Source organism: Marmota marmota, unplaced genomic scaffold, assembly GCF_001458135.2.
Source record: "Marmota marmota marmota unplaced genomic scaffold, marMar, whole genome shotgun sequence".
Classification (NCBI taxonomy): domain Eukaryota; kingdom Metazoa; phylum Chordata; class Mammalia; order Rodentia; family Sciuridae; genus Marmota; species Marmota marmota.
Genome location: NW_026000137.1, coordinates 6,309,277 through 6,322,171, shown reverse-complemented (window position 1 = coordinate 6,322,171; position 12,895 = coordinate 6,309,277). Strand labels below are relative to the sequence as shown.

The 12,895-nt window shown below is 59.4% G+C and overlaps 1 protein-coding gene across 1 annotated transcript in view; it reads right to left on the bottom strand.

The window, feature by feature from the left end:
- Nucleotides 1-9,067: 9,067 nt before the first annotated feature.
- The window catches only part of Dnajb6 (DnaJ heat shock protein family (Hsp40) member B6), a 44,630-nt gene continuing 40,802 nt past the window's right edge, over nucleotides 9,068-12,895 (bottom strand). Inside the window, exon 10 of the mRNA XM_015502356.2 lies at nucleotides 9,068-10,432. Within this exon, the coding sequence (XP_015357842.1) occupies nucleotides 10,350-10,432 (83 nt within the window). The 3' untranslated portion in view covers nucleotides 9,068-10,349. The remainder of the gene's footprint in view (nucleotides 10,433-12,895) is intronic.

Below are 12,895 nucleotides of genomic sequence, written 5' to 3'. Positions count from 1 at the left end.
CCTGGCATTGGACTTGGAGTCTGCCCTGAATCCAGGACGATCTCCTCTCCAAGACCCTGCCCCATCAGGTCATGTCCAGAGGTTCCAGGGTCAGGAGACGGCAGTCTCCTTCAGTCACCACCAGTCCTCTGCAGAGGAGAGACCCCCTCGGGGGGCTGTGGCTGAAGGCCTGTGGGGGATGGGAAGCAGACCAGTAGCGAGCAGGGTGCTAGAGCAAATGACCCCTTCCACCCTGGAGTCCTTACGCACGGTTCCCAGAGCTGGCCCATGCACGAGGAGCAGGAGAGGCAGACACAACTGTCCCAGCCCATGAAAACCTCCAGAGCAGGGTCCATGCCTGACACCCATGGCCAGTGCATGACTCACCAGGTGACAGGTGACCCACCAAACAACAGGGGATCCCATCAGGTGACAGGTGACCCATCAAGTGACATACCCTACAAGCAGCAAGGAAGACAGAAGCAGCAGGATTCCCGGAGAGTGTGAGGCACCTGGTGGCACCTGCCATCTCCCTACTCTCAGGCCTGAGCCCCAGGGACCAGCAGTTCCAGTCTTTCCCACAGCCCACCTGCCCCCACCTGGCTTGGACAGGGCCCTGCTGGCCAGTGGACTGCCATGCACTCACGGGCAGTGTGACAGGCCCAGAACCAGAGGGTGGGGCTCCGGGCTGCCCTGCGCTGCGCTGCGTGGCCCTCACTGCCAGCCTCACCGGGAATCCCTGCTGCCCAGAATCCTCCCTCTCCTTCACCCCCCACCCAGCAGGCAAGCCCAGGTCAGGCTCTCCTCGCCTGGACAGACGGCCCACCCCACCCAAGCCACTCAGGACACCCTGATCCCACCACCCCCAGGCAGCCCTGCTCTGGATCCCAGTATAGCCATCTGAGCCTGTGTCCCTCTGGGGACATGGCCACATGGGCCTGCGAGACTGGCTGGAGTGATTGGTCCTGCCCTGCGGACCATGCCCTTGTCCCTTCTGCACGGCAGAATGGCAACACGTGCATTTGTGTGTCCCCAACAGTACTTGGTGTGTACTGGACAGACAGGCGGATGGACAGATGGATGGATGATGGAGAGTGGGAGGGGTGGATGAGGGGGTGGGTGGGTGGACGGACGGAGAGAGGGGTGGGCAGATGGACAGATGAACAAACCTCAGGTGTGTACTTGAGGCGCTATAGCAGCCTGCTGGGTGCCACAGGCCAAGCAGAAGGTCACTGTCTTGAGGCACCCCCCTGCAGGGCACCCCGTGAAGGGTTCCAGCTGGCACCGAGCCACAGCCCCCGGGGCTCAGGAGGCCTGGGCAGGTTTCGGTGTGTAGAGTGCAGCCATTGCCACTGTCCACTTCCAGATGTTCCGACCACTGAAGAAATGAGCCTCCAGGCTGCCCCGTGAACTCCTGAGGTGGTTCTGACCCAGGACGCCTCCGCTTCCTGCCCCCTGGCTCTTTCCAGTGGGCTTCCTGGCCTGACCACAAGCCCTCCTCCACCTCCCCAGGCCACACAGGACCAAGGGAAAGTCCCAAGAGCCGGAGGAGCAGCTCACTGCACCCGGCACCTCTGCGCCAGCTGCACCCCAGCAAATCAGGAGCCACATTCTCCCTGCGGCCAGCGGTCTCTGTCGGGTGGTCCTCACATGGCCACATCCAGTCCTGTGGGGTGACACGAAGGTCTAAGCTGAGAACAGGGCACAGCCAGGCTCCAGCTTCTGTGAGCCAAGTCACTCTGTGTGGCAGGGTCCCCCAGTTCACATCGCACAGTGTCCCCTCTTTCTTTGAATCCAGACAAAGCCCAAGGCAGAAGCCAGCGCAGGAAGACAGAGGGCAGCCTCTGCCATCAATGGCCTGCGGTGGCCTGGGACACTGTGCTCCTCCCAAAGGGCTGAAGGTCTCTGGGCCCTGAAGCAAGGCCCACCTCTCCCACCTGAGTGTGCTCCTGCCCTCCCTGGGCTGCGTGCTGACCTCTGCATCCTCACCTGTGTCCCCTGCTCTCCTTGCTCCAGCACACGCAGCACCCTCCACAGGACCTGGGACAGCACTTGGACTGCTGGCAGTCCCCAGGACTGTCCCCATGGACACAGCAGACCCTGGAGAAGAGCTGGGATGTGCCTCAGCTGCAGAGAGCACCCACCCTACCCACCGCCCACGTCCCCACGCCCCTGGTCAAGGAAAGGTGAGTCCAAGGCAGCAGAGGCCACGCTCAGAGAGCAGCACAAACCAGTGGAGATTCTGACATGAGATGTTCAGTCCCTGAAAACCCCACAGGTGCCGTCCCCAGGTGCAGGGCCACCATCCCACAAGGCCCGCCCTCCTGGCAGAACTGCCCAGAGGCCCTGGCACCTCCAGGGCATGGAGTTTGGGGGTAGATGGGTTGCCTCCTGGCCTTTCCTCCGGGGGCTCACTGCTCATCAGCATGGGGGGCACATTATGCTCTTCTGGTGGCCCTGGCCATGCGGCTCACTGCCCTCCCACGACCACCCAGGCAGATGCTCCCCAGGAATCTTGACAGGGATCTCCCCAGAGGCCTCCTGGGGAGGCTGCTTGGCTCACAGGCTCCAGAATCTTGCAAGTAGAAGAGCACGGGAAACCCAAGAGGCAGCTGCACCGCCCTGGCCCGTAAGTGGAGTGGCCAGTTCAGGGGCTTCCTCCCTATGCTGTTCCCAAGGAGGGGTCAGCCCTGGGCACCTGGGCCCCAGCTGAGCACTGGCATGCAGCAGGTGCTGAGGAAGGACACAGCTGGGTTGGACCAGGGTGAGGCCTACTGACATAGGACAGGTCAGAGGAGTGGGTAAAGTGACCAGCTGTACCCTGGGCCTGAAGAAGCCACTGCCCGTCAACCTTCTAGAGGTCTCTGGCTGACAGTGATGCTGAGGTGTGCTGCCCTAGACCACAGAAGCTCACGGCACCCTCAGGATGTGGCAAAGTGAGGCTCGCGGCTGTGAGGACCCCCCAGGCACCTCCTCCTACCCCTCCCAGGGTCCCCACATCATGAGCCTGGGAGACCTGGAAGCAGCGCAGCCCGAGCCCCAGGGCTCCCTCCAGCAGGGCTCCCTCCAGCAGGGCTCCCTCCAGCAGGGCTGCTATTTCAGTCTGCTTGTTCGCTGCTGGGACTAAAAGACCCGATCAGAACACCTTTAAAGGAGGGAGAGTTTATCTGAGGGTCACAGTTTCAGAGGTCTCAGTCCACAGAAGGCCGGCTCCATTCCTCAGGGCTCGAGGTGAGGCAGGACATCATGGCAGAAGAGTGTGGTGGAGGGAAGCAGCTCACAGGGTGGTCAGAAAGCAGAGAGAGGTCTCCACTCATCAGATACAAATGTATACCCCAAAGCCGAGCCCAGTGCCCACCCCGGCACTCCAGTGACCCCGTTAATCCCATCAGGGGACCAGTTCACAGAATGACTCAAGACTGAACCTTCTCGCACTGTCTCACACGTAGCTTCTGGGGGACTCCTCACATCCAAACCTCAACAGCTGCTAACAGGGTTTGTTGAAGGGAATAAGAAAACATCCAGCGGCAGAGCCCTCGGCTCGCACAGGAGGCACCGGCTCCATCCTCAGAACCACAGAAAATCACATGATTGATTGAAACACATAAAAGTATTGTGTCCATCTACAACTAAAAAAAGAGAAAACATCCAGGTCACAGCAAAGGGTCCTGTGACCCACCCCTCCCGAAGATGGCCTTGGGGGTCTCTGCTTCTGCAGCTCTGCCCTCCTGGCCTCTGTGTGCAGGAAAGTGGTCAGAACCAGCCCCAGCCGCAAGAGCCAGCTGAGCACCAGCCCCAACAGACAGCGGAGCACCAGCCCATCAATCAAAGTCACTTTCTCAGCAATGGGAAGATTCATTGTCTCCGCATCACTGGTGCCACCCTGTGTCACAGCAAATGGCTAATCAGTCAGAGAAACAGTAATTTTTATGCCATAAAAACCAAATTCCATTTGTCCACTAAGAATGGAAGCTGTTGATCAAGCAAAACCACAAGGGCCCGCGACATAGGAGGAGGGTCGCGCTGTGGCAGGCTGCTCCAAGGCCGGGAGGCACCGCTGCCCAGAAGCCGCAGCCAGTCTCAGCACAGGCCGCAGCTGCAGGTGAGGTGGCCAGGCCCAGGCAGGGCTCTTGACAAGAGGGAGCCGGTGTCAAGAGGGTGTGTCAAGAGGGTGTCTCGGGCAGCACTGAGCAATGTTGAGCACCAGGGTCATCTGCTGAAGCCACAGCCCCAGGACCTGGGATGTAGCTGTTCAGAGACAGTGGTACTTAAAGATGACCTGACTGTCCACACAGAGCTGAGGTGGCTGACCTGTGGTTCACAGCACCCACCTGAAGCAGGCGTCCTGGAGCGACCTGAGGATCCAGTGTCCACCACACACAGTCGGGGCGCCGCCCAGCCCACCCTTCTGTTCTGCAGCCCGTCTTCTAACACCTAGAGCCACATGAAGCTGGCCACGTTCCCCCTGCTGGGGACTGCTCTCAGGGGTTCCAGAACGCAGGACAAGGCTAGTCCCCCATCTGTGACATGCTTTTCCTCTTTGCCTCTCAGTGTCCAGAGTCTCAGGAAGGACACAAAACAGAAATTCTCTTTCTGCACAACTAGAGTTTGTCTCCAGCAGGGCTGCCTGCAAAGGTGGCCAGGGCCACTCCTCACAGCCCGCCTGGAGGGCCCTGCCTGAGGGCCAGGGCCCATCGCTCACATCGAAGACTTGATGGCTGGGATGCAGCTCAGTGATAGAGGGATGCCCAGCACACATATTCCATCCCCAAAACAGAGACCTCCCGTGAGCCATGGTGAAGCCTCCGCACTGAGGTCCACTGCTGCTCCCTGGTGCGGCCATGCCAAAGACCCGTCCATGACTGGCCTGGAGAGAATCCTGCGTGTGACCTTACAAGCTCCTCTGGGAAGTCGAGGCTACCCTGGCAGGACACCTGAGCAACCTCAGGGCAAATGCTGATGGCCTGCACACAGGTCTGGGAAACTAGCAGCACACTGTCCAGCCAACCTCAGAGAAGAGGCCACAACCCTTAGCCAAAGCCCTTTCTCTCTGGGCCTAGCCTGGGGGGACCCTTGGGTGTGTGGTCACCAGGCAAAGGCAAGGCTGGCTCCACCCCCCACCTTTGTCCCAAGGCCTCAGCTTCACCTTCAGGCCCCATCAGCAGAGCCTTTCCTGGGCACATGTACTGGACAGGCCCCGGACACTCCCCACCAGAGCCTCTCCTGGGCACACCTCCTGGACAGGCCCCGTACACCCCCCACCAGAGCCTCTCCTGGGCACACCTCCTGGACAGGCCCCGGACACCCCCCACCAGAGCCTCCCCTGGGCACACCTCCTGGACAGGCCCCGGACACCCCCCACCAGAGCCTCTCCTGGGCACAACTCCTGGACAGGCCCCGGACACCCCCCACCAGAGCCTCTCCTGGGCACACCTCCTGGACAGGCCCCGGACACCCCCCACCAGAGCCTCCCCTGGGCACATGTAGTCCCGGGTTGGCCCCGGGATACCCTCCCCCATAACATCTGAACCACACATGTGAGGTCGGCCGGAGGATGGGACCAGGGTGCACCAGGGACCCCAGATGTAAGCAAGCAAGAGGCAATGGTGGACAGCAGGCTTGGGAGGGTTGGAAGGTCAGGGTGCTAGCCAAAGCAAAGCCAGCCTGGTGGGCACGGGATGCCCTCTTCCAGCCACCCTGGCTCTTCTGGCAGCTCCAGGGCGGGGGAGGACTGGGGCAACAGCAGAGCTGCCCCATCAGCCGTCTTCACCACCTCACAGCTGCTCCACTGTGCTCCGGGCCTGGAGAGCAGCAGACGGCAGGCGCTGGAACAGAGGGGCCTTTCTTCCCAGGTGCTGGTCCCCAGGGCTGGGTGCCAAAGGAGGCAGTGCCAGGCAGGAGCAAGAAGCTAGGAAAGGTCCTGGTCCCAGGCCAGCCCAGTTGGGCACCAGGAGGGCCACTCGCTGGATGCCGAGTCCCACAGGCCTCAAGGAACACCTTGACATCCCTCCTGCCCTCATCTCCGACCCCAGGCAGCAGACAGCCCAGCCGACAGCCACCAACGGGGGACAGGGAGAAACACGGGTACCTCCAAGGAAGAGAAGCAGGACACTTCCCAGAGAGGACCCTGCTGGATATCCATGAAAAGGCCACCAAAGGCCAGATACTGCAGGATGCCACCAACAGGGGGCCCAGTGGGGCACTCAAACACAGGTAGGATGGGAGACGCAGGAGGGGGAGATGCTCATGTCCCTCTCCGTCGTTACGCAGCGTCTACGCGCTTGCTTGATAGCACCGTGCCCAGTGGGCAAGTGCAAACGGGAATGGCAGGAGGCAGGGGAGTGTGTTCGCTGGGGACAGAAAGACCGGTTCTGGAGACACAAGTGGTGACAGTTGCCCCACACAGTCCTCGTGCTCAGTGGTCTCCAGAGGGTGCCCGCAGGGTGGGAGTGGTGGGTTTGTGGCATGTGCACTGTAGAGGGCAAAAAGCCCAAGACGGCTCACGACAAGTTCTAAAGCAGGCGGCGAGGGCCCAGGGGCTCGGCAGGCGCTGGGCTGCCCAGGCTCCCCAGCCACGCACTCCTTCCTGTCCCTCATGTCCAGTGCCTGCCCTGGGGGCCTCCGTGCAGAGCTAGCCAGCAGGTCCAACAAGCCCACCCTCTGGAGTAAGGCGTGCAGATCCTGGGGGACGGTGTAGGGTGAAGCCCAAGGAGGGGTGGACCCCTGAAGGCGGCGGACCTGCCAGGGGCTCCTCCTCTGACTCCTCCACTCGTGGAAAACAAACTCTGGAGCAAAGAACACAATTTCCAGAAACTGCACCTGTTACCTCACACTGAGGAACAGGGGCAGGTGGGGGTCTTCTGCAGTGGGGACCAGCCCCACACAGTTCCCCTCCCACCTCCAAGACAGCAACAGGGCCAGAGATGCAGCCCAGCCCCCGTCACAGAGGTGCACCCAGCGGGCACGGCCCCAAGGGCAGCTGCATGTCCACTGCTTTTCCCACACCTGTCTGCTCTCTTCCCAGACACAGGGCCAGACACCCCAGCCCTCCCCACCTAGCCCCTGCTCCAAGGGCTCTGGCCACCCGTGTCCTCCTGGGGCGTGGCAGCAGCCAGCTGGTGTCCACCCAGTCTGCACTTTGCCCTCCACCACGGGGACACGCAGGGGAACAGGGAACTCTGGTTTCCTCACATCTTCCAGGGCGGCAGGAGTGCAGGGGACGCAGGAGACATGGGGGGACGGGAGATGGATCCCACTGCTAGAAGCCCCCACGTGCAGCCTGGGTGGGAGGCAGGGCCATGAGGAGGCAGCGTGGGTCATCAGGGACCAGGGCAGGCAGGTGGCCGAGTCCTCACGCCCTCCAGCCCAGCTTCCTGCAGAAGGCCCCCATAGGCACTGTGAGGACTCAGCCCCAAGACCACGTGCCCACGGCCCCACAGACAGGTTTGCAGCAAGCATCGTGCAGTAGACGGGGAGCTGGCAGTCTGTCCACCTGAAGCCCAGCCTTTCTGCACATTCAGCAGAGCTGCACTGACCAACCTGGGCTGGCTGCCACCCACTCCAGGCTTTAGGTCGCCACCTGCCCCATCATGATCCAGCATAGTGGGGTGGCCCCAAGCTGATGCCCACCATAGCCCACAGGCCAGCAGCAGGGGCATCTCAGGTGAAGGTGACTATAGACCACTGGTCATCTCTGGATGGAACAGCCACAAGGACACTCACAGGAGATGTCCACTGGGTGGCATCTGGGGGCAGAATCAAATAAGGAACAAGCTTCTCCAAGGGTGGAAGCCCACCCAGGACCAGGGATCTCAGGGTTCCTGGGAGAGACACAAGACCTCGGAGTGGTGAGGACATTTGAAGGAGGACAGGGACTGAATTTAGACTGAACCTCAGGTCTCTCCCCAACAGCTAGCAAAAGAAAAAATAGAAGCCATCGCAGAGGTGGCTTTTCATGCCGTGGCTGCGTTCCTGAGGTGCCGAGCCACAGGTGGGCTTCCTGTGGATCATGCCCATCTGGCCAGTCACTGCAGCAGGGGATAGGAGAGGGCCGAGGGCCTCACCGCCCTTTCCTATCATTTTCTGTTGACTGTGCTGTATTTCCAAATGTTTATGTGAACTCGGGTTTGGCAAGTGGGATCCGGAGCCCTTAGCACCTAACCAGGGCGCAAGGCCTATGGCAGTGCAGGGTGGGGTGGGGTGCAGCCTCCCCTCCGGTCCTGGTCCCAGACCCTTCCCAATCACTCCCCTGTGGAGAAGCAGGAGCCAGGCTTCCTCCCTCCTCACCGCCCTCCACCCACATCCTCCACCTAGAGCATAAAAGGCCACAAAGATGGCAGAGGACAAGGCACGCCCCACTTCACAGCTGCTGGGTGGAGAGTACGGATGCCAAGCACCAGGGGCACCAGGGCTGGGCCTGGTGCCTGTGGCCCCACAGGCAGGTTTGCAGCAAGCATCGTGGAGTAAACAGTGACCAGGCCTCGAGCTGAGAGGCAGCTGGATGCCAGCCCCACCAGGAATTTTGCCTGTTCCCCAGAGCAAGGCCCCACCCTGTGGCCCTGGCACGCAGCAGGCACTCCACATGGCCTCTCTCCCTCCCACAGGGAGGGACCACAGGGGGAACTGCCTGGTTCCTGAAGACCTGGGGACCCACAGCTTTGGTGGCTGTGATGACCCTGCTCTGTGCGCCTACGGCCAGCCTGAGGTGGTGCTGTGGCTGCAGGCAGCAGTGGAACTGGCTGCAAGGCAGAGCCGCCCGCCTCAGGCTCCACAGGACACCTGGGACCTAAGCAATGAGCTATGCCTTCTCTAAAACCCAGAGTGGGCGCTGCAAAGCCCCTCTTTCTCTCCATCACTGGCTGAGGCCCGCACACTCGTCAGCTACCAGTCTACTGGATGTCACCGTAATGGGGCCTTTCTGCATCTCTTGACCCTGGAACATCACAGTATCTATAGGATTGAAAACAATGAAGAATGGCTCCTTTTTTTAATTGGTAATAAAAGGGCAACTTCCTGATCATGAAAGGCCACAAAGATGGCAGAGGACACAAAAAGACCAACAGAATGAACACAAAAGAGACCAACAGTGTCCGTGTGTCCATGTTTTATTTATGTAGGTACCATTAAAATACAGTGTGCCTTCAGGGTCACATTTCTACAATTAAGCATTAAATACCGATCTCTTCTCCACCCAACCGCCCACGCCACTCCCCCAAAACCACACACAGCAAACTCCTCTGCAACCTCACTTTAAACCACAAGGGACACTTGCTCCTGGCCCAACCTGGACACTACTGCATGGCTCGCACCAGAATGCTCCTGGTCTCCACAAGGCTGGACTACACTGCTGGCATCTTGAGGCCATGGCAATGCTCGCTTCCAAGAGGACAAGGAAAAGCAGGTCCTCGTGTTAAAAGGGAAGGGCATGTCCTGGGAGGAACATCCAGGCAAGTTGGGCAACACCAGGTCTCCTTGGTGCTCATAAAAGCCAGGTTAGGCAGCCAAGCATCGAGCAAACGGAACAGGTACAGGAGGCTAGGCAGAGTCTAGATAGAAGAAAATGTGTCAGGGACCAAAGTCTGCAAACTGAAATTTCAGCACAAGCTTCGTGCTCAAAGCTGACTGATTGCATCTGTGTGTGCACGCACGCAGACAGGTAAGTAACCAGTCTGTTCTCCCAGCAAGACCCTGAGCCACAGAAGCTGAGGTGGCACTGCTGAGCAAACCTTCTTGCTTAAAAGAACAACTGTGGGCCCAAACAGAAAAAATGAGATGTAGCAAACACTAAATATTTGGAGTCAAATTTGGACTACCTGGAAAGGATTTAAACTGGAACAATAAATACTAGAAATGGTCTTACATCTCAAGTGACTTGTGAGGGTCTGCTATGTGTGGCAAATTGCTCTCAACAAAAAGTACCCTGCCAGCCACGGTTTCAGGTGCAGTGTACATTATCTTCAAGTTCTGCTGCACTTAACTACATCCTAACTCCAAGCCCCGAGCCACCAGGAAAGGAGGCCGTGTGTGTCATGAACACCGGGTTCCCAGCAGCACCTCATACATAGCCTTCTACAGTTACGAACACCTCAGTAGCTGGTGTGGTGGCTGAACAGCTGGAAAGAATGAGACAGACCCTTCATAATTCTAGAGAAAAACGCTCACAGATTTAGTGCTGAGGAAAAGCAGAGTCAGAAAGTCAAGACCACCCGTGATGTCACCCCATCTCCAGTGCCCCTGATCCTACCGATCTGTGAGCGCACGTCGTAATCCTGCTAAGCAAGGTGGCCCTGGGACAGCACCGCGAGTGCTGCTACCTAGCGCGTGCCCGGCCATGCGAGCGAGGCTGTGCGCGGCTGCAGGGCCAGTCCAGCCTAGTGGTTCCCTTTGGTCGACTTCTTCTTCTTCGACTCCTCTCTCTGCTTCTGCTTCTTCCTCTTGCCACCTTCTTTGAACCCTAAGGAAACACGGCTTGTAAAACACTGCACACCAGCAACTGCTTCCCCATGAGACACAGGCAGGTGGCTAGAAACTTCCCCACGTTGAAAAGAAAGCAAAAAAGGCCATCGGTCTCGTCCACGTCTCACCTCCACAAAGACACGCACTGCCGTTCTGAACCCCACGTGGAAAGCCTCTCGGGTTGCTCACAAGCCACCCACACAGGGCCCTGAGCAGATGCACAGCCAAGACCCAGGGCGCCTCACCACCTGCAGGCCCCAGGTCAGGCCGAGAAGGCAGCGCCTACCCATCTCTCACCCAGGACAGAGCCCCTTATGTCCCCTTGAGTCAGATGGTGCATGACCAACCTGTCCAGCCAATCAGAAGAAAGACTGCTCACCCTGGGTATTCTGCCCCAAGGGCCATGAACAGCCAGTCCCCAGCCCTGTGGGTGGGGAGTGGGCCGGAGCTGAATCGGGGCCACCTCCCCCACACAGGTCCCTGCACACCCGTGGCTGCCTGGGCTTCAACTGGGAATGTCAGCACAACAGGAAGACAAAGGTCAGACTGCCAGAAGCCAAGAACAGGGTCAGCACAGCAGTGACAGGGGCCACCTCCCACAGACACCAAGCCTCAGGGTCCACGCTGTCTTCTCTCATGACTTTCACATGCCGAGTCCTTCTCAGTTTCTTTTCTAATGGCCACATGCTCCTGACAGGCCCGCAGGGTGCTGGAGCCAATGTGGAAGAGGAATACACCTTTCCACATGTTACTTCAAGGTGGCTGGCTGCAGCTCAGCCTGTACCTCTAAAACGAAGCAGAGCGATTTTAAAGGCCACAGCAGGGCAAAGGCCACCAAGCCCAGGTGCGGTCTCACACCACCTCAGCACCACGGGGCACGGTTAGGGCTCCCTGGACCACCTCCTCTGCAACGGGAGACGGTCCCACTCCCCAAACCCCAGGGCACCCGCTGTCTGCTTCAGCAGGCACGATGCACAGTCATTCCATCCCTTAGAAGCGTCTCCCAGGGAGACTCGTTTTCAATCTGGAAAACTCACATCCTAGAAGCAGGGCAAGGGTACACTCCGACACTGGGCAAGGAGAGCGAGCTCCTGGGAAAACCAGGCCACTCTGCGGTGCAGCCGAGAAGCCAAAGTGTGAAGCTGGGGTCCCTAGCACTTCAAGGTGACAGTGTTCCTTATTATACACTGCTTTTTAAGGAAAAAAGGCCCAAACTTGCAAATTCAACAAAAAGGCAATGGCAGGGACGTTCAAGGCCACAGGGGAGCATGCAGAAGACAGCCAGAGTGTCTAAGTGTTCTGGGCTGGCTTGGCTCCAGGCCACAACTGCAGGAAGGCACACCCTGGCTCCGTCCTCCCCTGACACCTGGAGCACCCAGACCTGCAACCCAGATGAGCAAGTCCTGGAGGCAAACCCTCTTGCTGGAGGGGAGAGGCCCCAGGGTCATGGCTCTGCTGCGCTGGGGAGGGGACACTTGGTGTCCAGGGCACTTCCTCTACTCCGCTCCGGCCTCCCTGCCTCCTGCCTCCCTGACTCCTGCAGAGGGCTCAGCATGCTGCACCTGCAAGGACCCATGCTCCTCAGCTCTGGTGCTCTTCTTCAGGCCTGGGACCTGAGTACAGGGAAAGGCAACCCGACAGCTCTGGCACATCCAGAGCCTCCCCTGACGGGGGCACAGACCAGCAATGCCCCAGCTCACCACACGCAGGGGCCGATGGGCAAGGACGGCACCGCCCACCTCTCCTGTGCAAGGATTTCTGAATTCACAAGTCTACTGTTTTTCCCATTCAAAAATGGCATCTGGTCAGAACCCGATGACACGTGGACCAACGACTTTGCAGGGCTGTCTCCACTGCTAATTCCTACTTTCCCCAAACTCAACAGGATCCACAGCAACAGATGCCACCGTGGAGAGAAGGAGCCTGGTGTTGAGCCAGGGTCCCCGGCCGGGTCTGCTGAAGCACTACCTTCCAGAAGGCCCACAGTTCTGGGATGGTGGGTCCCCTGGGCAGCCCACACCTGCACACCAGCTCTTAGGACCTGCAGGCCATGCATGACCTAGCGAGCCAGTCCGCAGTCTACAACCTGCATGTCCTGTACCTCACAGAGACCCTTGAGAGGACACTGCCCTCCCGCAGCCCTCACAGCCCTCGGTACTAGCAGTGGACAGAGGTCCTGGAGGCTTCGCAGGCCCCTCCGTGGGGCAAGGCCAAGCACACTGCCTGTCCCTCAGCCCCACTGGGAGAGCTGACGCCCCGCTACGTTCCCTGGCACACCTGCTGCAGAGCAGGGCAGCTGGCCACAGGGGCCATGTGCCAGCTGCCCCAAGGCCCAGCCACACCTGCCCACAGGTGAGTGTTGATGAAAGGGTGCGTTTTTTTCCTCTAAACCCTGCAGACACTGCTCTGTCTGGGGAGGACCAGACGGGAACGAAGGAGGCTCTGTGAAAGCAAAGCAGTA